Source organism: Pristis pectinata, chromosome 10 (assembly GCF_009764475.1).
Source record: "Pristis pectinata isolate sPriPec2 chromosome 10, sPriPec2.1.pri, whole genome shotgun sequence".
NCBI lineage: Eukaryota > Metazoa > Chordata > Chondrichthyes > Rhinopristiformes > Pristidae > Pristis > Pristis pectinata.
In genome coordinates, this window is record NC_067414.1 from 29,541,054 (window position 1) to 29,568,311 (window position 27,258).

At 41.0% G+C, this 27,258-nt stretch overlaps 1 protein-coding gene across 1 annotated transcript; it reads left to right on the forward strand.

Moving 5' to 3' along the window:
- Window positions 1–1,139: 1,139 nt before the first annotated feature.
- Window positions 1,140–26,513, forward strand: casp8ap2 (caspase 8 associated protein 2). Its single transcript, XM_052024880.1, is given in 11 exon segments — window positions 1,140–1,298; window positions 6,568–6,659; window positions 10,104–10,193; window positions 11,641–11,741; window positions 12,708–12,782; window positions 13,856–13,907; window positions 13,910–13,970; window positions 15,173–17,556; window positions 18,804–21,465; window positions 23,262–23,361; window positions 25,465–26,513. Coding segments are annotated over 10 exon segments (5,658 nt in total). The 5' UTR covers window positions 1,140–1,298; window positions 6,568–6,589; the 3' UTR covers window positions 25,528–26,513.
- Window positions 26,514–27,258: the final 745 nt, after the last annotated feature.

Genomic DNA, 27,258 nt, shown 5'->3' on the forward strand with positions numbered 1-27,258 from the left:
AGTTTCACTCCCATAAAACTCCAGGCAGTTGGGTTGTGCAAAAAGAATCTTGCTTTATTGTGTTGTTCTGTGAGAAAAATTATTTTGGGGTGTTGCAAGAATTTTTTTCTGCAGTAAGCACATTAATAGGTTCATGACTCCCAGGCCACCTGTAATTTCTTCAAGCTAGAGGTCAGATTCCATGCTGATTCAGAGTGTGAGAGGTTACAACTCTTCCTCTGCTATTGGTGCTGTTCTTCCATTTGAGCTGCATTGCAGTTCCATGTTCCTGATATGGGCAGGGCAGACAGACAGACAGATCGAGGGAACAACCTATAGGGCTACTACTGGACTGGTCTATGATGTCAATTAAAGATAAAGCCTTCATTTGGCCTGTCTGCCCCACTTCTGAGCTTACCACTCCTGCTGGCAACCATGTTCATCCGCATGATTATGGCTTTCTGCAACCACTGAACATGAGAAAGACGAGTTGTCGTCGTCGCATCACTGATTTTGAGAATAAGGTTTTAAGTTTTCATTTTTGGTTTTAATTCTTAATTAAACTTAGTAAAAAACACACAAAGGACTTTACACCAGAGAGATTGGAGTTCATCATTTTGTTTTATCTTACGGCACCCATCCCCTAATTAAACGACATTTTAATTTGACAAATGGCAATACATGAAGCTCAAGTCGATTTGTAATTCATCTCCTACTCTCTCCTCCTTCCCGGCAGGCACGGTAGTGTAGCGGTTAGCGTAACTCTATTACAGCGCCAGCGACCCGGGTTCAATTCTGCTTGTTGTCTGTAAGGAGTTTGTACGTTTTCCCCGTGTCTGCGTGGGTTTCCTCCGGGTGCTCCGGTTTCCTCCCACATTCCAAAGACGTACGGGTTAGGAAGTTGTGGGCATGCTATGTTGGTGCTGGATGCTTGGCAACACTTGCAGGCTGCCCCCAGAACACTCTACGCAAAAAGTGTATTTCACTGTGTGTTTTGATGTACATGTGACTAACATTTGGCGTGTTAGATGGCCTGCTCCTTCCATTCTCCGCTCAGCTGCAGGTGAGGTCGTTGCCTTTAGAGGTCGTTGCTGGCGGAGTCCCCCCAGCTTGGTGCTGAGCCGGTGCCTCTTGGTGCCGGGTCGGTTGGTCGGGGCGCGGGTGTGAGGGCGGAAGGCGCGGGAAGGGCAGCCTCGCTCCTGTTTCCCGGGACGGCGCGGAGCAGCCGGGGCTGAGCGGCAGCCGCGGTGCGGCGGGCGGGCAATGGCGTGTGTGCAGGGCGGCCAGTAGACGGGCGGCGGGCCGGCGGCGCAGCAGAGGCAAGTCCGCAACTTTCATTCCGCGTTGCAACTACCCCGCACTCCTGCCTTTCCCGGGCTGTCTTGAGTTGGTTCGTACCTCTCGGTGTGGATCATTCGGTTTGTCCACACACACACACGCCCTCCACCTTTAGTGCCCACATCACCCTCCCCACATCACCCTCCACCCTTAGTGCCCACATCACCCTCCCCCCTCCACCCTTGGTGCCCACATCACCCCCCTCCACCCTTAGTGCCCACATCACCCTCCCCCATCATCCTCCACCCTTAGTGCCCGCATCACCCCCCTCCACCCTTAGTGCCCACATCATCCCCCCCTCCACCCTTAGTGCCCACATCACCCCCCTCCACCCTCAGTGCCCACATCACCCCCCCACAGCGCCCACATCACCCTTCCCCCCTCATCCCTTAGCACCCACATCACCCTCACCCCGCCCCCCCTGTTGTTGCAATTGTGTTGCTATTCACTTCAGTAAATGCATTTTGTTCACCAGAGGGAGACTCGGGATCATTGACACTATAATCAGGGGATAACTAAGTTATTGTGATGTCTGATTGGGCTGTGACTGTCATTCAAATTCTGCCTTGAAGGAAGGACAACTTTGTTGGCCTGCTAAGTTGAAAGGCAACGTTGAAAGCCCAGTCTTTGCATTTTTAGCGCTCATTTTCCGCTATGCACCCCTCGCCCCTTTTTTCTTGAATGCTTCTTGCTTTTCTCTATTTGCAGCCCTCTGATTTAAAGCCAAGTTCCAGAAACCATAGAATGATGTTTGCCAGCTGTGGCTATAGGTGATTTTGTTTTATTTTGCTGGTTTGTGCACCTAGAGATCAAACCTGCGCTCCTCCATGTTTGCCTGGTTCAATACCATGTTCTACACTTCTCCGCTGAACCATCGAGAAAATAATTACAAGACGGTAGTCCAGTTATACAAAATGGCCTACCAAGTCTTTCTCGGGTTTACTAGGGCTGGGCAGTAAATATTGGAGCCTGTGACACCCACAACCTGAATAAAACAAAATGTGCAGCGTATAGAAGAAGGGAGCCAGGGCTTTGTATTGATTGGTGGGGGGAGGGGGGGAACTCAAGAAACATCAAATTAGAAGAATAAAAATCAAAATGCTAAATTTAAGTTCAGTATTACATAATCTGTATCACTCCAAACAGAATATAGAGTTTTGCTAGCTGACAGAGAATCTGGCCATCTCTCAAAATGAGGAGATTACATGGCCAAATTCAAGAAGGAAACATCTCAGCATTTACCCTGTCAACCCCCCCCCCCAAGAATATTGCATGTTTCAATAAGAAAGCCTCTCAGTTTTCTAAACTCCAATGATTATAGTCCCAACCTGTGTCATGTTTCCTCCTAGGACAACATCTCCATATCTAAAATCATCCAAGTTAACCTCGTCTGAATCATCTAAAATGGGAGACCAAGAGTGTTCCTGGTGTACTAGCTGTGGTCTTCCTAGTGCATTTTACAGTTGCAGTAAAACTTTCCTACTTTTATACTCCAACCCCACTGTTATAAGGGCTAATATTCTATTAGCTTGCTGTACTTGTATGCTCGCTTTCTGTGTTTTATGCACAAGGATCCCAAATCCTTCTGCACTGCAGCTTTTTACAGTTTTTCATTTAAATAATCTGTTTTCATCATGCTTCCTTGCAAAGTGAGCAAATTCACATTTTCTAACACTATATTCTATTGGCAACTTTTTCTTTGTCAGCTAACCTATTGGTAAACTGTATCCTTCTAATATTCTGCCTTCTCACCCATTTCTGGTAACAGTCCATTTGCTTGCTTCCTCCAAGTCATTTTGTAAATGGCTGTGTCCAGCTTGTGAGATTCCACTAGTCACAGGTTACCAGCCTGAAAATGACACCCCTTACCTCTAATTGGTGCTTCCTGCACATTAGCCAGTCTATCCATGATGATATGTTGCCTCCAACACTATGGGCTCTTATCTTGTGACTTAATCTTTCATGAGGCACCCTTATCAGATGCCTCCTCAAAATCCAAATACGATAGATCCACTGGTTCCCCTCTGACACTCTGGTGGAGACTTTGTCAAAAAGCTCTAATTCATTTGACACTCTTTCTCCTTCATGAAGCCATGCTGAATCTGCGTGATTAGATTACAATTTTCCAAAGCTATAGAATTTGAAAGAAGCAACAAGACTGCAATTCTCTGTTCAGACGCTACCTAGAATATGAATATACAGGTTGCCCTGAGAATTGTTCTTATGCTACTGCAATGGTACAGAAGTCATAAGCTGGATTTAGCCATGGCTCTGACAGCAGCACTGTTGCCTTTAGGAAGGAAGGCTTTGACTCTTAACTCCTAACCGATGACCTTGAGAACAAAATTCAAGGATGACAGTACTGCAATTCTGAAGATGTGCTGTGTTGTCAGAGGTGCTGTCTATCAGATGAAGTCATGGTTAGCACAGAGTGAAGAGTAGCATAGACAAGGACTAGTTTTAATCCAATTCTTTGCCCCTGCATCGACAATTATCTAAACTTTGCTCAAAACAAATGTAGTGATCTATGTCATTGTTCTTTATCCCATTTGTCAGAATCAGTTTTATTATCACTGACATATGTTGTGAAATTTGTGTTTGCAGCAGCAGTATTTTACAAGACATAAAAATTACTATAAGTTACAAAAATAAATAGTGCCAAAGAGGAATAATGAGATAGTGTTCATGGACCATTCAGAAATCTGATGATGGAGGGGAAGAAGCTGTTCCTGAAACGTTGAATGTGGGTCTTCAGGCTCCTGTACCTCCTCCCCGATGGTAGTAACACAAAGAGGGCATGTCCGGATGATGAGTGTCCTTGACGAAGGATGCGCCTTCTTGAGGCACTGCCTCGTGAAGATGTCCTCTATGGCAGGGAGGGATGGAGCTTGCTGAGTCTACAACCCTCTGGAGCCTCTTTCGATCCTGTACATTCGAGCCTTCACACCAGGTGGCGATGCAACCAGTCAGAGTGCTCTCCACCTACATCTGTAGAAATTTGCAAGAGTCTTTGGTGACATACCGAATCTCCCTCAAATTCCTGATGAAGTAGAGATGCTGGCGTGCCTTCTTTGTGATTGCATCAATACGTTGGGCCCAGGATAGATCCTCTGAGATGGTGACGAACAGGAACTTGAAGCTGCTCACCCTTTCCACCGCTGACCCCTCAATGAACACTGATGTGTGTTCTCCCGACCTCCCCTTCCTGAAGTCCACAATCAACTCCTTGACTTTGCTGATGTTGAGTGCGAGGTTGTTGTTGCAAGACCACTCAACCAGCTGATCTATCTCACTTCTGTACGCCTCCTCGTCGCCATCTGAGATTCTGCCAACAACAGTGGTGTCATCAGCAAATTTATAATGGTGTTTGAGGTGTGCCTGTGTTGATTGTCAGCAAGGAGGAGATGTTACTATTGATCCGCGCTGACTGTGGTCTCCTGATAAGGAAGTCGAGGATCCATTTGCAGAGGGAGGTACAAAGGCTCAGGTTTTGAAGCTTGTTGATTAGTCCTGAGGGGATGAAGGTGTTGAACGCTGAGGTGTAATCAATAAACAGCAGCCTGATGTATGTTTTGCTGCTTCCTAAGTGCTCCAAAGCCAAATGTAAAACCAGTGTAATTGCGTCCGCTGTAGACCTGTTGTGGCGGTAGGCAAATAGCAATGGGTCCAGGTCCTTGCTCAGGCAGGAGTTAATTCTAGCCTTGACCAATCACTCAAAGCACTTCATCACAGCAGATGTGAGTGCTACCAGGCGATAGACATTGAGGCAGCTCACTCTGCTCTTCTTAGGCACTGGTGTGATTGATACCCTTTTGAAGCAAGTGGGAACCTCTGTCTGCAGCAGTGAGAGGTTGAAGATGTCCTTGAACACTCTAGCCAGTTGATTGGCACAGATTTTCAGTACCCTGCCAGGTACACTGTCGGGGCCTGACACCTTGCAAGGGTTCACCCTCTTGAAGGATGTTCTGACGTCAGCTTCCAAGACAGATCACAGTGCCGCCAGCTGCTGTGGGGATTCACACAGGTGTAGTGTCATTCTCCCTCTCAAAGCGTGCATAAATGGCGTTGAGCTCATCAGGGAGTGAAGCATCGCTGCTATTTATGCTGTTAGGTTTCGCCTTATAGGAAGTAATGGCATGCAAACCCTGCCACAGCTGTCATGCATCTGTTTGTGTCTCTAACTCCACAGAGAATTGCCTTTTCACTCTCATGATGGCCTTCTGTAGGTCGTAACTGGACCTCTTGTAGAGTTCAGGATCACCTGTCTTGACCGCCACAAATCTAGCCCTCAGCAGACTGCAAATCTCCTGGTTCATCCAGGGCTTCTGGTTTGGGAAAATGCGGTATGTTCTCAACAGCACACACTCATCTGTGCCATATTCATATCCAAAGATGAAACTCTGAATATCTTCCAGTCCACCAATTCAAAGCAGTCCTGTAAACACTCCTCAGCCTCCTTTGACCATACCTTTGCAGTCCTCACCACTGGTGCTGTGGTCTTCGGTCTCTGCCTATATGTCAGGGGTAGAAGTACAGCCAGGTGATCGGACTTGCCCAAAGTGCAGGCGTGGTATGGTGCAGTAAGCATTCTTGATAGTAGTGTAACAGTGATCGAGTGTGTTGGCTCCTCTTGTTCCACAGATGACGGGTTGGTAGTAGTTTATCAGAGACTTCTTCAAGCTAGTTGAAGACCCCCGCGATAATTGGGAAGGCTTCAGTGTACACTGTCTAATGACTGATGATCACAATTTAACAACAACACGTCAATTTTATTGATCTGCATACTATTGAATGTGATATCAGATTTCTTTTTGATAGCCTAAAGGTTGTTTCGCAAAACTTTCTCGGGAACATTGTCCTTAAGTTGTGTTTCCTTATCCCTCCTCCTCTAATGTTTCACAAATGCAAATTGGCCATGACTTTGAAAGATATTACATTTGAATAGACTTCAGAATTATGTGGTGCATTTCATTAATTGGGAAGAATCAAGGACATTAACATTACAATAGGTTGTAATATGGTCAGCATGCATCCTTCAAAAAAGCCAGTGTTTTTAAGTACTTTTGGCTTTTTCAGCTATAGAACTTCACTCTATCTCTCAACTAAGGGAAGTTTGCAGACTAAAAGTAGGTTTGTATTTGCTAATGTGGATGCGGATGTCAGTGCATGCAATTTATGAAGAAGGCACATTTTCTAATTGGATGCTAACACAGACTCTAAATGTTGATTGTAAACTTTCTGTTCACTCAGATGGAGAATTTCTAAGGACATCATGGACAAAGGTGAAGGGAGCAGCAGTGCATATTATCTTCATGGTGATCAATTTCAAGAGGACAGTTTTGGTACGAAACAGTTCGAATGTTCTTTGTCAGTTTGCCCTGTTTATTCTTTCCCTTCCCCCCTCTCCCTCCCTCTCCCCTCTCCCTCTCTCACGCAGTGAGGATCTTTAGGGGCTCTGCTGATGTGGCAGGGGCTTAGATGAACGTACATTAACATCAGTAACTTGCATATGTTGGCCAGGAAAGCTGACAACTCCAAAATAAAGCCAAATAGAAGTTAATATGGATTGGGGAAATAATTTGGATGGATCAGCAAACTAAAAGAAAGTGGGCCATTTTCTAAGTGTCAATCAGTAACTAATGGACTGCCACAGGGATCAGTTTTGGAGCCTCAACTATTTTCATTAATGACTTGGATGAAGGGACTGATTTGAAGCCAAATTTGCTAATGATGCAAAGGTAGTTGGGTAACAACTTGTGAGGAGGATACCAAGAGCCTGCAAAGAGAGATGGATGGGTAAACCGATTGGGCAAGAAGTTGGCAGATGGAATACAATAGCATGTGGGAAAGTTTTTAGGTTATTCACTTTGGAAGTAAGAATGAAAAGGAAATAATTATTTAAGTGGAGTGAAACTACAAAATGCTGTGGTACAAAGGGACCTAAGGGTAGTAATACATAAAACACTAAAAATTAACATGCAGGAATTGCGAGTGGTTAGGATGCAAATGGAATGTTGGCCATCATTGGAAGGGGTGCGGGGAAAAAAATAGGGAAGTTTTGATGCAACTTTCAAGAATGCTGGGGTGACCATACTTGGAATACTGTTTATGGTTTTGGTCTTTATATGTAAGGAAGGATATACTTCCATTGGAGGCATTGCTGAGAAGGTTCGCTAGATTGATTCCTGGGATGAAGGAGTTGACCTACAAAGAGAGGTTGAACAGGTTGTGGCTTCACTCATTAGAGTATAGAAAAATGAGAGGTGATCTTAGTGAAACATACAGGATTCTGTTGGGGATTGAAAGAGTAAATGCTGAGGTGGGTTATTTAAGATTGGGGGGTATAGTTTTAGAGTAAGTTGTTGCCCATTTAAATGGAGATGAGGAAGAACTTGAGTCATTGACAGCTCATAAGTGGGCCCTTCAGCCCGCCACATCCATGCCGAATGTTGGATGTGCAGCCATTGCTAATCTTCCATCTCTACCAAATTCTTGCTCTCCCCTCCATACCCTTTGATGCCTCCTGCTCTCACTTATTTTCTCAAAAACAAAGAAGTGGTGGAGATTCTCAGTTGGTCAGGCAGCATCTGCAGAGAGAGAAAAACAGAGTTCACAAGATCACAAGACAAGGGAGCAGAAGCAGGCCATTCGGCCCATTGAATCTGCTCCAAGGAAAGGGAAATAGAAATGAGAAATGGGGAATGGGGGAAGAAGAAAAAAAAAACTATTCTAATCCCAATTACCGGCCTTATCCCCATATCCCTTGATATCCTGACTATTTAGATGTCTATCTATCTCCTCCTTGAATGCCCCCACTGATCTGGCTTCCACTGCTGTACGTGGCAAGGAGTTCCACAAATTCACCACCCTCTGGCTAAAGAAATTTTTCCTCATCTCTGTTTTGAAACTGTACCCTCCAATTTTAAGATTGTGCCCTCTGGTCCTGGACTCACCCACCAAGGGAAACAGCCTAGCCACATTTACTCTGTCCTTTCCTATCAATATTTTAAACGTCGCTATGAGGTCCCCTCTCATTCTTCTGTACTCCAGCGAGTACAGTCCAAGAGCCGACAAACGCTCCTCATACTTAAGCCCTTTCATTCCTGGAATCATCCTCGCAAATCTCCTCTGAACCCTCTCCAATGTCAACACATCCTTCCTAAGATTGTGGGCCCAAAACGGTGCACAATATTCCAAATGAGGCCTCACTAGTGCCCCGTAGAGCCTCATTAACACTTCCTTACTTTTATACACTATACCTCTCGAAATTGAATGCCAACATAGCATTCGCTTTCTTTACCACCGATCCGACCTGGTGGTTAACCTTTAAGGTATCTTGCACGAGTACCCCCAAGTCCCTTTGTACTTCCATGCTTTGGATTTTCTCTCCTCCTAGATAATAATCTGCCCGCTTATTTCTGCTTCCAAAGTGTACAACTGCACATTTCCCTACATTGAATCTCATCTGCCATTTCCTTGCCCATTCTCCTAAACTGTCTAGGTCCCTCTGCAACCTTCCTATCTCTTCAATACTCCCTACTCCTCCCCCATCTTGGTGTCATCCGCAAACTTAGCCACGAAACCATTTATTCCATCATCCAAATCGTTAATGTACAAGGTAAAAAGGAGCGGTCCCAACACCGACCCCTGCGGCACACCACTAGTAACCGGTAACCAACCAGAACGAGATCCTTTTATTCCACTCTTTGCTTCCTGTCAACCAGCCAATGCTCCACCCATTCTGTTATCCTACCCGTAATTCCATGACCTCTCATCTTATTAATCAGTCTCTTGTGAAGCACCTTATCAAAGGCCTTTTGAAAGTCTAAATACACAACATCTACCGCCTCTCCCTTATCCACCTTGCCTGTGATTTCTTCAAAAACTCCAATAGGTTGGTCAGGCAGGATCTTCCCTTCACAAAACCATGTTGGCTAGGACCTATCCTGCCCTGCGCCTCTAGGTATTCCGTAACCCCGTCTTTGAGGATAGATTCCAATAACTTTCCCACCACTGACGTCAGACTAATAGGTCTGTAATTTCCTTTATGCTGCCTCCCTCCTTTCTTATACAACGGAACTACATTTGCGACCCTCCAGTCCTCCGGAACCACGCCTGAATCTATCGATTTCTGGAAAATGTTAATCTGAAAGAGTTAATGTTTCAGATTAATGACCTTTCGTCAGAGCTGGAAAATTGCGAAACAGGCACGTTTTAGTTTGCAGGCAGCGGGAGAAGTGGCGAGGACAAGAGGAACATCTGTAATAGAATGGAGACCAAAGTTGTCCAGGTGACGATAGATGAGGGTAGTTGGAGGAAAAAAATAACAAACTAACATGTTGGAGCTGTTGAAAGCAGATCACAGCAGTTGGGCATGCAAATCAGGGTTTACTGAAATCGGGACAGTCCTGTGCTTCACTAGGTCGGGGGTCATCTTTTGTTTTGGCAGAATTTAGGAAGGGCTGTTTTGCGGGTGTGGTGATTGCGATTTGGGTAGGTGGATTCCTGACATATCCCCTGGGAGGACTCAAGTCTGACAATATTGGATAAAATGAGTATCATAAGTCTGAACAGCGACTTGCAAATTTAAAAGACATTTCTTGTGAACAACAGATTGCTCTGTCTTCCCTTTTTTCTCGATGGCTCAAAGTATTTGTTTATTTGCAATTTATTTTATAGCATGGTTCCACGGCTGCACTGGACAATGTGTTCAGTTTTTCTTATGTTTTATTTTGTTGTTAACTACTTTGAAGTAATTGTTGGCTTTCTCTTTATGTACTTTGTAGTTTCACCAGTGAAGACGGATAATGAAAACTCTGTGGACATCTATGATGGCCTGGACACAGACTATCATGGTGGTGGACAGTCTGCTTCATGTATGTAGAAATTCATGATATTCTCAATTTTTCAAAGATATTGTAACATTTACAAATGGTGGGCTTGACCACTGAATGCTCTCCAATCTTGAGGTTCCTCCAATTGCATGTTGAGAGAATGGCTTTTTATTGGTTGAACCTTATTAAGTAAAAGGCCAGGTAAGTCAACACCTTGAATTACTAACACGATTCAGATAATTAGTCACAAATAGCCAAGTGTTTCAAAGCAATGAATGTATATCACTGGGTAATTATTTAGTGGTTAACCTGTAAAATAGATAATACCTTGTTAGAATGCTCATACATTTGTTTATGTTAGAACTTGTTGCGTCTGCAAGTCGTGTAGTTCTGAGGATGTTTCAGTCTGCCAGTTATACGAAAAAATCAATTGCTGTTTTAGCCTAAGATGTAGCAGAAAACAGATTATGATTAAGATCACTCCAGAAAGCACAAGAAAGGGAGAAATCAGCATGCTATTACCTTTCCGGTATGTTTAGGAAGTGGGTACATGTCAAGTTATATTGCAGGGAAGCGCAAGCCTTAAAAATACTTGTGCATTGGTCTTAATGATCCAGTCGTACAGAGGAAATAATGCATTTTAAATTATGGTGTTAAAAAGAATGAAAGTTGTATTAAAATCAAAGCTGGATAGGTGCAGTATATAGGGAATGTAGAAATTCCTGGTCCTTGGCCCAATGAAACTTCATCAGCATTATGATACATTTCCATATCAAAGTCCAACTCTTTTTGCATAGCACATGCAACAAATAAAGAAACCCAACATGTAAATGAAAATTTTCACAAAAGAGCTCATAAACCTGAAAAAGCAACGATGGAAAAAGGAAGCAAGAAGATAATGAAGACTGCATTGATTTCATCTATTTACGCCATCCAGGAGTACAAACACATCAAAGGAGTTGCAGAATAATAAAGTGATTTTAAATGTTTCCAATTCGTGAGTTTTGCAAAATCTTCCACAACATGACAAAAGAAAAAGACCCATCACCACCAAAACAAAGGGTCAAAGGAAACTTTAAAATCTCCAACTTGAGTGAAATACATAGTGATCACTTTGGTAGAAAGGAATGGTGAATTGGGCAGTATCTTGGCGAATGTGGAACATAAACACTAGTATGATTTTGGGTAACTTGTGGAACTAGCTAACTAAATACATCTATTTGTTTCGGATCAATTATTCTACATCTCACATTCAACCAATATGATGCCACTTGGGGGCATATTACATCCACAAATAAGATTACATTTCCTGTGCTGTTTGCCTTGCATGGAAAAATAAGTTTTTATAAAGACATTGGTGGAGAGCAGGGGATTTGTGCTCTACGTTATGTAATGTACCAGGACGAGGAAGTTTTGCTGTTTTTAAAGCAGAATAAACTATTTATAATCCCCTTATCAATGTTTAATAAAAATGACATTTTGTTTTCAGATGATATTTCAGGAAAGAGTAAACCTGCTAAGGATTGTTTCGATTTATATGAGGAAATACTAACGGAAGAAGGAACAGCAAAAGAAATCTCTTTGAAAGAGGTACATGTTTGGTTATGGTACAATTTGATAGGAGGAAGGGCTGCTTGTGCCATTAATGTAGTTAAATGACAGAGAAGCAATAACTAGTTCATCAAACCCGTACTGACGGCAGATTCCACATCCTAGAATCTGTAAACATACAAGCAAGGTGCTCACTGACAACAGGAAGCCTTTCTTTGAACAACTATAGAAAGGCATTGTAAGAGTCAACAGCATAATCAATTTCATGACCTCTTATTCTAGACAGCATTATTTCTGCATCTAGACAGACACTCGGCTGTAGAATTGGCTGTATAATGTACTATTTACTCAGCATGTCCTTTGTAACGATGACTGAAGCAAAGTAGCAGTTTAAAAACTGCTAGAACATCCTGGGATTTAGTTTCAATTTGACGCAAAACTTTTTAAGTTCCCTAAATAGTTCTAATGTCCCTCTGATAAAACTCAAAAATCTTTAAATTCTAACCATAGCTATTCATTTTCTCTTCTCCAATTATATTTGGCTGTTCTAATAGAGAGACAAGAGACTACAGATGCTGGAAATCTGGAGCAACACACAAAGGAGATGGAGAAATGCAGCGGGTCAGGCAGCATCTGTGGAGGAAAATTATCAAGGATCCCAGTGAAGGGCTTTGACCCGAAACTTTGACTGTTCAGTTCCTTCCATAAATGCTGCCTGACCGCAGAGTTCCTCCAGCTTCTTTGTGTGTGGCTGTTCTAATAACAGCTTCTGTTGCATCAGCAATAGTCCATCCCAATTTCCTTCCCTGCAACCTTTAGGAGTTGACTTGTATTCACTTATTGGCACAGGACCTGGAAGCAATTTGAATAACCAACAAAAGGCACGTGGCTATTGACATAAATTGTTAACCGTTTCTCTCTTTCCATAGATGCTGCCTGACTTGCTGAGCATTTGCACCATTGTTTTCATTTGCAGTGTACTATTGTTTTTCTTTATTATGACAGTTTCAGGAGAAGTCGGTAGAGAGAGAAAGGAAAGTTGAAGAGTTGCTGCAAAAACTGCATGAAGTTGAAACCAAGGTAAATGATTCATATTGGTCAGTTCGCATATTCAGACCTGACATCTGATTTATCAGTGTTTTGTCATCAGGGATGAAAAATACACAGGACAAACATCACTTATTTCTGGTCAGATGCATTGATTGGAAAAGTGGAAATCCAGCAGGCTGGGAGAAGCAATATTAAGGCTGTACTAAGGTGCAAATGGGGACTTTGACAAGAAAAGGATGCCTAAGCTAATGGATAATGATTTTATAACCAAGAAGAAAATCTATATTTTAAGGGTAAGGCGGGAGAAGGAATATAAATGGTGACACAATGGCACAGCTAGTAGAGCCACTGCCTCACAGTGCCAGAGACCCTGATTCAACCCTTGGCTGCTGTCTGCGTGAAGTTTGTACGTTCTCCCTGTGACCACATGGGTTTCCTCTGTGTGTTCCCGCTCCTGTTCCCTACCACCTCACAAAGGTGTGGGTTATTAGGATAATTGACCAGTGTAAATTGCCCTTAGTGTGTAGCTGAATGGTAGAATATGGCGCAAGTTGATGAGAATGTGAGGAGAATCTATAAAAGGGTTTAATTAGGATTAATGTAAATATCTGATTGGTGTGAATTTGGTGGGCCAAATGCCTGTTTAAATGTTATATGTCACTACAACTCTAGTGAACAGCAAAGTTTAAGACTTTGATCTGGAAGCTGTGGTACACATTGGGAATGAAAAAGATTTAAAAACTGGAGTTTCAGAGCATCCAATAAAAAAGCCCTGGAGTCAATTTATGATGTAGTTATTTGAAGACACAGGAGGACTCTTTATTTGAGAATTAAGATCCATGTTTTGGTTATCCACATTTGTCATGTGCTGACTCGAAAGCAGAAGATGGGGAACATGGGAAAATGAAATATATTGCATGTCATATTTGTTAAAAGCACCTGGAATTCAGCATCATCAATCAAGAAATTATTTAATCTGTGGTTATGAGGCACCTGGCCAGGGTTTTGTTGCTGTTTGAGTGGGTGCAATACATGTACAGTAAGCAATGAAATCAGGTGATCAACATAATAGACCAGAATCTATCCATTCTGTTTCTATCCAGAATTCCACTCTGTCAGATGAGAACATCCAGCTGAAAAAGAACATATCAGCGCTCATAAAACTGCTCGTCAGGAAATTATCCGTAAGGATGAAGAAATTAATAGGCTAAACAGAAGGTAAAATAGTCCAAGATCAAATTAAAATGAATTGTTTACCTATGTTCTGCAAATCAGCAAAACGTACTTAATATGCTTTAAAGGCATGGCTGCAGAGTTGTGAAATCACCGTTAAGGAATGGGGATAGCCAAAGGAGTGAACAACAGGTAGATCCCAAAGTTAGAATTGGGAGTAGGAGCCCTTTGTGCCTGTTCTGCCATTCATCTACACCATGCTTGATTTTCTACCTTAACACCACTCTCCTGCACTCTCCCCATATCCTTTAATTCCCTTAATGTCCTATAAATCTATTGCTGTCTGTTTTGAATGAACTCAATGACTGAGCCTCTTCCGGGATAGAGAATTGTGAAGATTCGCCACTTCTACATGAATACATTTCTCATCTCTGTCTTAAATGGCCTATTCCTTATTTTAAGACTATGACCCCTTGTTCTGATCCTCAACCAGGTGACATGACCCCTCTGCATCTGGCCAATCACGCTGTAAAAGAATTCTTCTAAGCTCTGGACAGTACTGTCCTAGTCTGCTCAGTCTCCCCTTGTATGGCAAACACATCTTCCCAGGAACCAATCTGGTGAATATTTAGTTTACTCCCTTTCTGGCAAGCATTAAGATCCTATTTGTCTCCTAATTGCTTGCTTCTGTGTTAGCTTTCAGTAACTTGTGTACAGGGACACCCACAGACCTTTAAACATTAAAGTTTCCCAATTTGTCATCATTTTCAAAAATTCTCTGCTTTTTCGTTTTGTGGACTAAAGTGGATGATCTTCCATCTTTCCATGTTGTATTCCATCTATCAGATGCCTTTCAACACCCTTTTGATTATTTTGCTACTTACATACATTAAGGGTTAGTTTACAGTGGCCAATTCTTCTACCAGCAGTCCTTTGAGATATGTTTGGAAACTGGATCACTGAGCAGAAACGCTTGAGATCAGAGAGAATGTGCAAACTTCCTACAAACAGCATCCAAAATCAGGTTCAAGCCCAGGTTGCTGGAGATGTGAAGCCGCAGTGCTAACTAGTAAGCTCTTAAATTATGGAGCTTGGAGTGATTTTTATTGAAACAAAATTTATAAGTCATGTCTTTGCAATCTTGCTTAGAAATATGTTGCTTAGTAAGCCATTATGCATTCTTTGTTTATGTACATCAGTAATGTGCAGCCTAGCAAATAGTTTCTCTTTATTTTCTCTTCAATCAGACAATCAATGAATTGGATTGGAAATCCATGTCTCCGTCGCTACCATAATCACTATACTCATCCCCCAGGATCGTTCAATGTTCCAATCATATCACAGAATGATAATACTTATTCTAGACGCAACCTTCCTTGTCCGTCCAGATCTGCAAATGTTGAACAGTGTCAGCTCACTCCTCACTTAAATGAAGAGGGAAATTGTCCCCAAGATGGACCACTTGGGTGTGGAAATAACATTTTGGAACCAAAGAACCAATGTAATTTACCAAGAAATGCCAAATCTCTTTCTAGCCCTCATTCAATTGTAGACAGAGAGCATTGCAGCAAGTCTTCCTCACGTACAAGTACTGTACCACCTCATAAACCAAATATCATCAAGGATAAAGCAGAACTGTTTCCTTGCAAGGAAAGGAGAGGAATTGAGAAATTAAATGGAGAGGATTCAGTTAGACAAGGAACTGTTGAAAAGTTACACAGTTCTGAGTTATCAGACCCAGGAAATAAAAACAAAGGACTCAGTTTTCCAGAAAAGATTGATAAACTTGGGCGAACTTCTCAGAGTACAAAAACACATTCTGAAATGAGAAGCACAGGTCGGCATGGCCCAGAGAAAAGTTCAGACAAAATCAGGCATCGCCTTGGGCAGGACACACTTACTGTCTCGTCAGGAAACGGTGCAGATTCAAAAGAATCAAAAAGCCACGTTGAAAAGGAGAAAAGACATAAAGAGAAGGAGACAAAAAAAAGTGACCCCAGAAGCAGAGAGCAGACAATGGACAGAAGAAAGGAACAGAGAAGTAATCGGGAAGATGCCCAAGAAAAGCAAAGAGATGACAGGTTAAGAAGTCGACCTTTTCAAAAGGAGAGAGAACCAGAGAGACGGCATTCTGAAAAAAGAAGTGAGTCGTCTAAGTTGACAAGTCCTGCAAGCCCCTGCAAGAGTTCTCGTTGGAGCACTGGTGTGGCAGTGGACCACTCTTCCAGAGAAAGAAGAAATCAAAAGACTGAGAGCAGGAGTTCAGGAAAGGAAAGAAGCACCGAGGTTAGCAGAGACCGAAGAAGTAAACAGTCAAATAGGAAAGTGCCAGACGAAGAGACCGCCAAGGACAGTGTTAGACAGACTGGTAAAAGCGACATCAGAAGCTTAAAAAAAGATGAAAGTAGAAAGGAAAAGGGTAAATCTGAACACAAAGAAAATCGGAAAGACTACAATATTAACAGGCATTCGTTACAGAATGGAAGAGACTGTATTGACAAGGAGCATCGAAGTGAAAAAGACAAAACTAGATTATCTGAGGGAAATGAAAGAATGACAAAAGGACATTGTACAGAAGATGCAGTACATGGCCACGGTTCCAGTAACTTACAGAGCCCGACAGATGAACAAAGCTTAGTAAGAGACACTGATCCCAAGCTGCATTTTATGGAAACATTGCGGCTTACTGTTTCTCCTGTGAAGAGACCATCTGCTGTTTCTTGTGAGGTGGAGGCACCATGCACACAGGTGCTCAGTGAAGGTGAGGTGGTGAAGCATGCTGACTGCTTGGCATCTACATCAGAGAATACTGACTTCAGTAACAAGAGAAGCTCTGAGGAAGCTAGCAAAGATCAAGGAAAGGACACAGACTCTGAATCCACTGAGATGCAGTTGGGAACACCTGAGGTTTCTGTGCCTCCAGGTAATCAGGATTCTATAGTACTCAAAACACCTTCTGCCCTGCTAAAAGGAGATGAAGTGGAGGAAGGCTTTGAAGTTATATTAATGGAAGATTCTGACCCGGTAAAGTTAGCTGAAATTGTTGTGGAGACTGTTGGAACTGTGGAAGTTATCAGCGAAGTGGTTGAAAACTCCACACCACTTGTGGAAATTCTTGCCGATGAGTGCTTGGAATCTGTAGGAAATCCATCGGAGGCTGACAAGAGTGAACTAAACAAAACATCCCAGCAGCTTATGGAAGCTAATCATACCATTGATGGGCAATATGGGGGTTCAGAGTGCCCTGTTGAAACTGACAGCACAGTCAGCAGTGAAAACGTTGTGTCCCTCACTGGTGCTGGCAACCCTGGAGATTCTGGTCAGCCTCTGGATGTTGCTACAGTGGTTATTGCACAATTGCATGAAAATTCAGAGCCAGATTTGACTGGCAGTGAAGTTCAGCAGACAACAGGCAGTGTGGTAGATTCTTCAGCAGTTACCACACCAGTTAAAAAATCTTGTGTACCTGTTGACCTGGAAGACAACTCCATCCAAAGCATTGATTTCACCTATATTGGGTGCATAGGTGCACTCATCAGTCCTTTAACCAGTCCTCTACGTCCTGTCAGATCTTCAGCGTTGGAGAAGTCAGGTACATCTGCAGAGGGAGATGTTGACAACAAAGATAAAAGTGAGTTTTTTTTTCTTGGTACTTGTATTTTAGGGCAGAATTCTTTTATACGCTTGAGAGTTGGTAGTACTGATGTAAAGATCTGTAAACAAAATACAGCAAATCCACATGGGTTTTTAGCAGAACAAATGGCACCTAACGTAAGGTATCATCCTGTTATTACATCTAAAAAGAAACAGGTGAAATTTTTTTCTCTAAATTTTTTAATTTAACTTCTTCGTGTAAAGTGGATTGGGGAATGTGTATCTTCATTTAGTCGGGTACAGTCATATTCTTCGCTTAAAGATGGCTTATTTCACAATGTGACCTATAATTTTAGTGCCTTAAACTTGTTCCTTTTTGTCAACTGTCTGCCGGGTATAAGGGATTTAAGTTATGTGAAGAGAATAAATCTAGACTTCTGAGAGCTAATGAGATAAAGTTGAAAATTCTTAGGTAATGGGCAAAGTGATAATACCATACATAGTGCCCAGGTAAGGACACTGGGGAAACCACATATTTTTATTTCTAACATGTTTCATTCCTTTCCTCTGTCTACCAGTTGCTAAGCATTACCATCACCAATATTCCACACAAACACAGACCAAGGGATTACCTTGAATATTAACACACTTCCAGGAAATCTTATTTCTTTCACATGGACTTTTTCAACTGGCTAAAGGAAAAAAAATTATCATCGCAGAGAAGAGGTTTTATTAGAAAACAAAATTGTCAGTATGTCAACATGCATTTATCTCATTGGGTTCACTCTGGGATTCTTCAAGGAATTGAAAACCCTAATTTGAACAGATAATCTGTAAAGAATGTTAGCTTTCCTTTCTTGCCAGGTATAGAAAGAAAGTTGCACAGTTAATGGCTTTAGAACTCAAATTCCTTTCTTGATTGATAACTGACTGAATCCATTTGTTTTTCGTGATCAAATCAGAGGTGATCACTGTCCAATGTGATATTCATAAGATATTAGTATTGGTTTATTATTGTCATGTACCACGATACAGTGAAAGGCTTTTGTTTCCATGCCATTCAGGCAGATCGTGCCAGATATAAGTACATTAAAGTAGTAAAAGGAATGCAGAATATAGTGTTGCAGCTACAGAGAAAGTGCAGTGCAGGTAAACAAGTAAAGTGAAAGGGGCATAAGCCTTTATTATCTACAATTATGAATGATGATGACAAACAGTATTGTCTAAAAGATTTATGAATTATAAATGCAACTTCAGCTTTTTTAAACTTGTTTGTCCATTTAGGTTCTAAAGTGAAAATCCAAGATAGTTGTTCTCTGAGCAGTTGCACCTTGGATTTAAATAAAGAAAATCAGGAGCCTTTGTGTAAAGCAAAAGTTAAAACCCTGGGGACTTCTGAAGAAATAGAAGAAGGAGAAATCATAAGTGATGTGGATGAGTGTGTGCCTCAAGTGCTGAAACCAGCTAGTAACGTTGAAATGGTGAAAGAGAGCAGCAATGAAGAGAAAGATAATCCTGGTCAAAGCGCAAGTGAAAAGGAAACAAGACTGGCAAATCCTGATGAATCTGCTGTAAAATATTCCTCTGAAGTATTACCCAAAATTAAATCTGTTAAGAAGCAAGGAGAATCAAAAGGTGTGCCATCAAAACAAAATACTGAAGGATTCAAAATATCTTCATTGAGTTCTATGGAAAAAAATCAGATTAAATCCTCAGTTACTGACTTAATGGAAGCCCTAATGGTCGCTCGAAAGAGCATCCGAAAGAAATACATGAAGCTTCATAAACAATTTGAAATCCGCAGGTTTAAACGAATTATTGAAATTGCCATTACGGAATTCATCTCTATAGTTAAAAGGTCCAAATTTCCAAAGTCCAGGCAACAACAAAAAAGTTCTATCTGTGCATTGATTGAGACAGTACTATCACAGGTTAAATGCAATGGGATTGTAAACAGTATTTTCTCACAACAGGCCCCAAACATGAAAGAAAAACTGTGGCTGTTTGTGGAAAAGCAGTTTGATTTTATGTTTGACAAGGCACGTGAGACATTCATCTCTTGTGAGAATATAAGTCTGGAACTGGCCTTGGAAGAGGAAAGAAAAAATGAGAAGGTGATCAAAAGTAAGAAGAGAAATGTAATGGTTAAGCACAAAGCTGATAAACCTTTAAAGCTGAAGAGGTCCCTCTCTTCAGAGCCATCTTTGGCAAATAATGCTTTGGGCAAAAGGAACTTTGAGAAAAAGAAACTAACTACTGATGGGAGCAGACAAAAAGGAACCACATTGAACAAACATACAAAGAATTGCACTGAGCTTTCAGCTGGTGATATCTCCAAAGAAAATTCTAGGCCTTCCACAAAAGTCAAAAACTTGCTGTCTGTGAATCAGATGAATTCAAATGCTTCAAGTGATTCGCTGATAAATTCGAACTCTACTAAAGACTCCCATGAGAAAACTGAACTTGGCATACTGACAGAACAACAGGCCTCTACTCTTACTTTTAACCTGGTAAGCGATGCTCAGATGGGTGAGATATTCAAATGTTTGTTACAGGGATCGGATCTGCTGGAGCAAGGGATTTCGGCTTTGGAATGTAATTCTTGGCCTATCCCAGAAAAGATGCATCCTGATGTCAGCACACATTTGCCTGGTGTTACTTCCACTTCAGAGAAAGCTCGTCTAGTGTCGCAGGGAGATAGTATTTCCTGGCCTCCTGTTACACCAAATAAGCATGCTGTTGGGTTAAGACCACCACTTAATATAGATATTTTGGATGAAAGCTGTATGCTAGAAATTCCTGACAAGGTGGTACAAAACAAAGATGCTCGGGTGATCAGTCCACCTGAGGATTCAAATAATCAGAAGATAATTGAAACAAATTCAGTTCTACAAATGCGTTCCTCCGTATCCTCTATTCTGATGGAGGACCTGGCAGTTTCTCTTACGGTGCCCTCGCCTCTTAAATCAGATGGGGAAATCAGCTTCTTAACCTCTCAGAATGGATTATCCTTGCCTGGTGAAATGAGTGAGGCCATTTTGTCCAGCCATTACAGTGAAAATGCTGTCCTGGATGAGGAGGATGCTTCGGAGCAAGATATCCACTTGGCATTGGATTCGGACAATTCCAGCAGCAGCTCCAGCAGTTCTTCAACATGGAACAAGCAGATGCCAGCCTCAGCTTTTCAGTATCATTGCCATCCACCAATGCAGGCTGTTGTAATGGAAAAGTCAAATGATCACTTCATCGTCAAGATAAGATGCAAGGCATCCAACAGCAATTCTCCACTGCAGAGCTCGCCCTCTGCTGCAGCGGTGAAGGAGAATGAGACATCCAAGTTGGGACTAGGTGGACAAACCGTTGTGGATACCATTGATAAGCAGGCAATATTATCCAGCAACAATGTGCAAGAAGTGCCTGAAAGACAAGATCATGTAATGTCCAAATCATTGCCTAATCGCTCCCGAATTGTGGAGCATCCAGTAGGTAAAAGCAGAAGTACAGAGGAGTCCGGAATGGAGGTCGATATGCAACCACCTCCATCGGAGAAAGATCAGCTATCACTAACCAAAAACTGTACGGATCATGAACCATCACTTGAAGCCCCCAGTGGGAATACAAAACCTGATGCATTATTGACTACAACAGCTTTGAAACCCAGTCCTAGTTCCGGGAGCAGGAAGAGGAAATGTAATGTGAAAGTGGATTCCACTGAGAAAAGAGCACGCAAAGAAGCTGAGCCTTTGAATGCCAGTAAGAAAAATAATAACAAAACCAAGACTAAAAGAAAAACCACTTCCTCAGCAAAGAAAGATAACAAAAAGACAGCAGATACGCCAGAGAAAACGATGAGAAAACCTCGTCGGTCTACAGTATCATCACCAACCAGTCTATCTGCTAAAAATGTTATCAAGAAGAATGGTGAAGTTGTAATTACATGGACTAGGTAAGATTTCAATTTGTCAATTTTGTGGTCTTCAAAAGTTTGCTTCTCAGATATACAAAGTTTGTTGGTGGTTCCTGAGTAAATTTGCAAATGCTTATTGTTTGGATTGCCTAGCTTTTACATGGAATGTTTTAATTTCTTTGGAGAATAGCCACAGTCCATACTGCAGGACAAAGTTGATTTGAAGAGAATGACAGATGTCATGTCATAATCTGCAAGCTCAGCACATCAGTGGCAACTCCTCACATTCCCTTGGCCATGTTCTCACTAAGCTCCTATAAGCAAACTTCCCTTATGGCTCTCTTTTCAACCAATAATGTAAATGATTACTGTCTTCAAGCCAGGCCCCATTACCTTTCAGAACTTAATCTCTTTGAATTCCTGGTTGTTACTTGCATGATTTTCTAAGGATCCATCATTATTCTATCCTCTACATGCTTGGCTTATTCACTGTCAGGATTATGTCACTGGCACTGACAGTGACACCTAGGCTGTCAATATACGGTGTCCAGTGGTGAGTCAAAGGAAAAGGGGAAGCACAAAAGCTTGGTGTTAGCTGGACAGTGTGATGGGAGAAGGTTAGAACTGGATAGGAAGAGCAACAAAACCTGATTTAAATGTTGGGAACGAGTTTCTGCTTTGAGCACAATTGATAAGCCAGGTAAATTTTCTTTAACTTTGAATATGTAAAAATCTGATGATCCAGTGCATATGCACAGCTTTTTATACTATAATTTTAAATTTCAGATCAAGAAGTTTTTCTGATACGCTTCAGAGTGATAACCTAATGTTGCTTCATTAATACAACCAAGAGTAGATTAATAAAACATTTTAATTAAAGATCACAGTCTGCCATTTCTGGATAACCAGGATTAAATAACAGCAAATAACCTTTTTAAAAGAATTCTATACAGAACCATTTTCTAATTATGATGGTGCACAATAGTCTGTTTCTTCTAAGCGAAGAAGTTTTTCGACAGGTTTTTCAATTGAGTTCTTGCACTCAAAATTACTTGATGTAATAGTCTCCCTGAAGGTCTGCAACAGCTCATGATTAGTGGAATGGTATAAATTGGATCTGGGTGCATGACCTATTTTAAGGGTGGGGCCAGCTTTTAGTGTCATGTTTTAAACTAGCACAAAATTGCAGAAACTCAAACTGGGCATAGTTTGCATTCATAAATTCTGCAATCCTGTCCCCTTGTGCTTGAGTACATTTTTTAAAAAATACGTTAATCACTACCCATCACCTGTACTGGGACTGAAAAATGGCTATTACAATGTGGAGTTTCATTCAAACATGTTTGAATTGTTGAAGATTTTAAAAATAATTTTTTTTTCCTTTTCCTTTCTATTTTTTGCCTTTCTCAACTAAATCTCATTCTCCCTTTAAAGTTCTGTGTGCCTGATTTGACATTGTATTCCCCCCATTCTAATTTGCACTTCTTTCTTGGCCATTTACATGGTTGATTTTGCAATCTTTCCTCTTCCCTTGGGTCCCATTTGCCTGGTTTCCCTCATTTTGCTTTTATTAGGTTGTATGTTTACCAATATGCAGCACAATATATTGTAATGATTTAAAAGAGCAAGGCCAAGTAAACCTAAAGACTGACAGCGTTTATTATCCTGTTAGAGTAAGCGCATGCTCCCTGTTGATGCTATCTGACTGGAGTGTTTCCAACACTCTGCTTTTGTACTGCATTGGGACCCATGGATATTTTATTTGACGTTTTGTGTTTCTCTTTGCCTCTAAGTCTGTTTTAAATTATTCTCTGTGATCCTGTTTTATTTTTCAGGGAGGATGATCGTTCAATATTGTTGGATTGCCAACAGAGAGGAGCAAATGAAGAAACTTTTAGTTACATATCTAGAAAACTGCATAGGTCCCCACGCCAGGTAAACACTGGTTCCTGAGAGATGAAGCAGTGATTTATCAGTAGAGGGGCTTGCCATGTTACAGATGACCTGACTTTAGGCAAATTCTCCCATATATTTTTAAACCATTATTCAAGATAATAAAATGTTTTGTGGTATTTATTCATGACTGTATACAGCATAAATTCCATTAGTTTAATTATGGGTAGTGTTAGGATGAATATTAAATGAAATGAAAGAATTATAGCTAGTGTATGTAGAGCTATACAATATGGATAGCTATGGAAAATGGATGTTTCTGACATTAGGTGAAATCTGCTTATGGACATTTCTCAGGAGCAGAACCCTTATGTAACCTGGGGACTGCCTGTAATTGGTCTTGGACTCTCGGATGGAATAATATTTTTAGATTGATATCCACAGTGCAAAAAACCTCAGATCAAAATTATACTTTTAATGAAATAGCATTTGCCTTTGAGTCCTCCCTTCAAAGTCAATTTTCTTCTTGGGCAATCCCTTGCTTCCACTCCATTCTTTGGGTTCTACACTGATGAAACCAGTGTAGACCTGCAGACTCTGCAATAGTTGGGGCAGGTGGCTAGGTCATTTGGGATGTTGATATTATGGAGTCCTCAAAAGCTTCCTAAAGTTAAGCAATGTAAATTTCAATAAACTAGTTTCTGAGGTTAGTGGTGAGACTTAATACAATTTGCCTCTAGTTGATCATAAGATAAATTCAGATGTTAATAGATTCAGATGTACTCATTTTGGTGTTTTGTGTTCAAGAACATTTTCTTTAGATTTTTTTTGAAGTATAACTGAAAGTTAAACCCAACAAAGTGTGATTTAAAAAAATGTTTTAAAATCACCATTTAAAATGTACTTTGCTACAAGTACTAGATTTTCTTTGGTTAAAAAAAAACTCAGACTTGCTGAGTATCCCTAGGATTTTCTGTCTTTATTTCAGTTGATTGAACTTTTGAATTGTCTTTGAATTGGTAGATTCTGGGATGAAACCCTATCCAAGGCTTGAAGCTATAATCTAAAATTACATAGTTCAGTGTTAAGGGAGTTGCATGCAGTCAGCTTTGCCCTGAAAATAAGGCTTGAACCAGTGTTGGATCAGGGAGACCCCATGGGTTTTGAACAAAGAGTGTATTTTGCTTTGTTTGGTAGTCTTCAAACACCGTTATCAAAATATAACTTGTGTGTGTTGTTGAATTGTGTTGAAAGAGTGTTACTATATACAAAATGCTTATTGCATTCCATCATATAGCAATTTTGCCAACCTTAGCTTGGTGGCAGAATTTTTGCCTCCGGTTTCAGGTGCAGCCACTTCAGTTCAAGGTTGATGGAGTGCTGCTCTTTTGCAGATGCTGGACTAGATCATCCTGCATATGGCTTGCAACCTAAAACAATCACCCACAGTACCCCTCCACCTGCACTAACATATTCCAGATATGGCAGGCCAACCAGGCTTACCCTCTACTTTGGAGTGGTCTCAGTAATTCAAGTGGTCATTGAGCATCAGATCCTTATGCCCCACGTTGGAATGCCCTGACACAACTTGCCAGTTTGCTTCTGTTCAAATCGATGTAAAACAGCCACTTGCCTTTGTATACCTTTTTAGCCCACAGAGTCAGCAACCCTATACAGGTTGCTGTTCATATGCCGGCCTGCCCTTGTGTTAATCTGAGTGTCCAGATAAACTTTGCATCCTCCCCTAACCTCAGCACATCACTGCTCTGCTGCTGGGCTCCATGGTGAATCCCGCAGATAAGCGGCATCAGCCAGTTTGAGTTCTGTGCCCAACTAGAATACATGCAGAAGTAGGAGACAGGCTGAGCTGTGCCTACAGATAGTTGGCACTTCCCTACAGAACCACTGGTTAAGGGAAGTTTGATCAAGGCTGCTGTTTACAGTTGGGGTGTTGTTGATTGTAAATAGCAGTTTCTCAGATGAGCATAAACAATGCTATTCACTTTTGTAAGTAAATAGGAGTAGGCCTGATATCCTGTCTACTGTACATCCCTTAAAGATATTCTGACTTGCTGTGAACAGGAGATATTAGAAAACAAATCAAAGTGTGACCAAAGACTTAATTCAATTTTATTTTTGTTCCAGATATCAGAAAGGTTCCATTGTTTGATGAAGTTATTCAAAAGGACAGAAAACATGAATAACTAAATGCTTCTGAGATTTACACTTGCTTTTCTGAAACGATTCGGGGAATTTTGGAGAAGAAACATTTGAGCACAAGGATTGATGACAAATAATTCAAAGGCAGAGTGGTGGTCTGTCCTTTTTTTTTCAGTGATCGTATTTCTTAACAATCAGTCTATTTAGACCACACTTTGAAATGGCATGCACATGTGATGCAAGCACCCCTTTACCAGTTATTATTACCTTATCAACTCATGCCACCTGCCTCCCTCCTCCCCAACTTGAAATGGTTCTACTGGACTGACTATTGAGCGGTTCACAGTGTTCACTGAAACAGGTTTTAAATGCCATGATTTGTTTCATCTCTCTCAGTAGTGTGACGGATGTGAATTGCTTTAACAATGTTGGCCCTTTTGTACATTTGCCTACATTACTGACATAGATGGCCGATCTCAATGCATTCACTGCGGTGTGCTGTCAGATTATTATAGTCTGTAAAGTATAAAATGTGTATTTGTACATAAATCTGTTAATACAGTTTATATTTTTATGTGAATAACTTTGAAAGCAGGTTTGGAACTTTCTGAAATTGCTTGCACTCACAGCTGTTTTTTTATAGAGTTGGTAAACAATGCTGTAAATTTGTTAATATTATAAATACAAGTTTTTGAAATTTACATAAGTTGTCTTAAGTATGTTTCAGACTGTGAAGACTATTATAATTTATTTTTGCTAGGTTTCAATGTGAGAAGTAAAAGCTGCTTAATTTGTGTTTGTTTCTTTTGTATCACATCCAGAATGTTTGTACTGCTTGAAGATGATGCAAGTATTATTGTCATTTTCTTATTGCCTTGCTTGGATTCATTGCTTAAATACATTCTGTACATAATAGCTTTTATTATTTTTATCTTTTTTCTGGGATGAGAAGTACAAATTTGACTCTGTGGTATTTTCTAATTAGAGTGAATCCATTAGATGAGGAATGGAATATTATGCTGTTGGGTACTATGATAAAAGTTACTAGCCAAAATAATTGCCATGTGTTTTGATTGTCATAATTACAAGGATGCTTCAAGTCGAGTGTCTTGATCAGAAATTCAGAATCCTACAAAAGTGATGACTGCAAATTTCAGGAACACAAACACGACTGATAGTGCCTCTTTTTCTTAAAATTCAATTTTTGTTGGTCATAGCAGCCAGTATTTTTTAAGATAAATGATTGTATGACTTTGAAGTGGTCTTGTATAAAATTAGATTTTTGAATAACTATTCTTAATAAGCACTTGACCAGAGGAAAGGCCGCTGGAAGCTCATTCCATTTGACCGTGAAATATGTTGGTAGAGAACGATGGAATGACAGCCGCCGAGTATTGAATTTATAAATTTCAATGAAGCAATCTTGACATGAAATTTGGTGGTGTTGTGGATAGCGAGGGAGGCTGCCTTAAACTACAGCAGGATATAGATCAGATGGAAAGTTGGGTGAAGCATTGACAGATGGAATTTAATCCTACCAAGTGTGAGGTGATGCACTTTGGGAAATCAAATAGGGGTGTAAATGGTGGGGCGCTAAGGAATGTTGACCAACAGAAGGACCTTGGGGTTTATCCATAGTTCCCTTAAAGTAGCACCACGGGTCTATAGGCTGGTGAAGAAGGGAATGATATGTTTGCCTTCAAAGGTTGGGGCATTTAATAAAAAAGTTGGGGCGTTATGCTGCAACTTTACAAAATGCTGATTAATCTGCACTTGGAG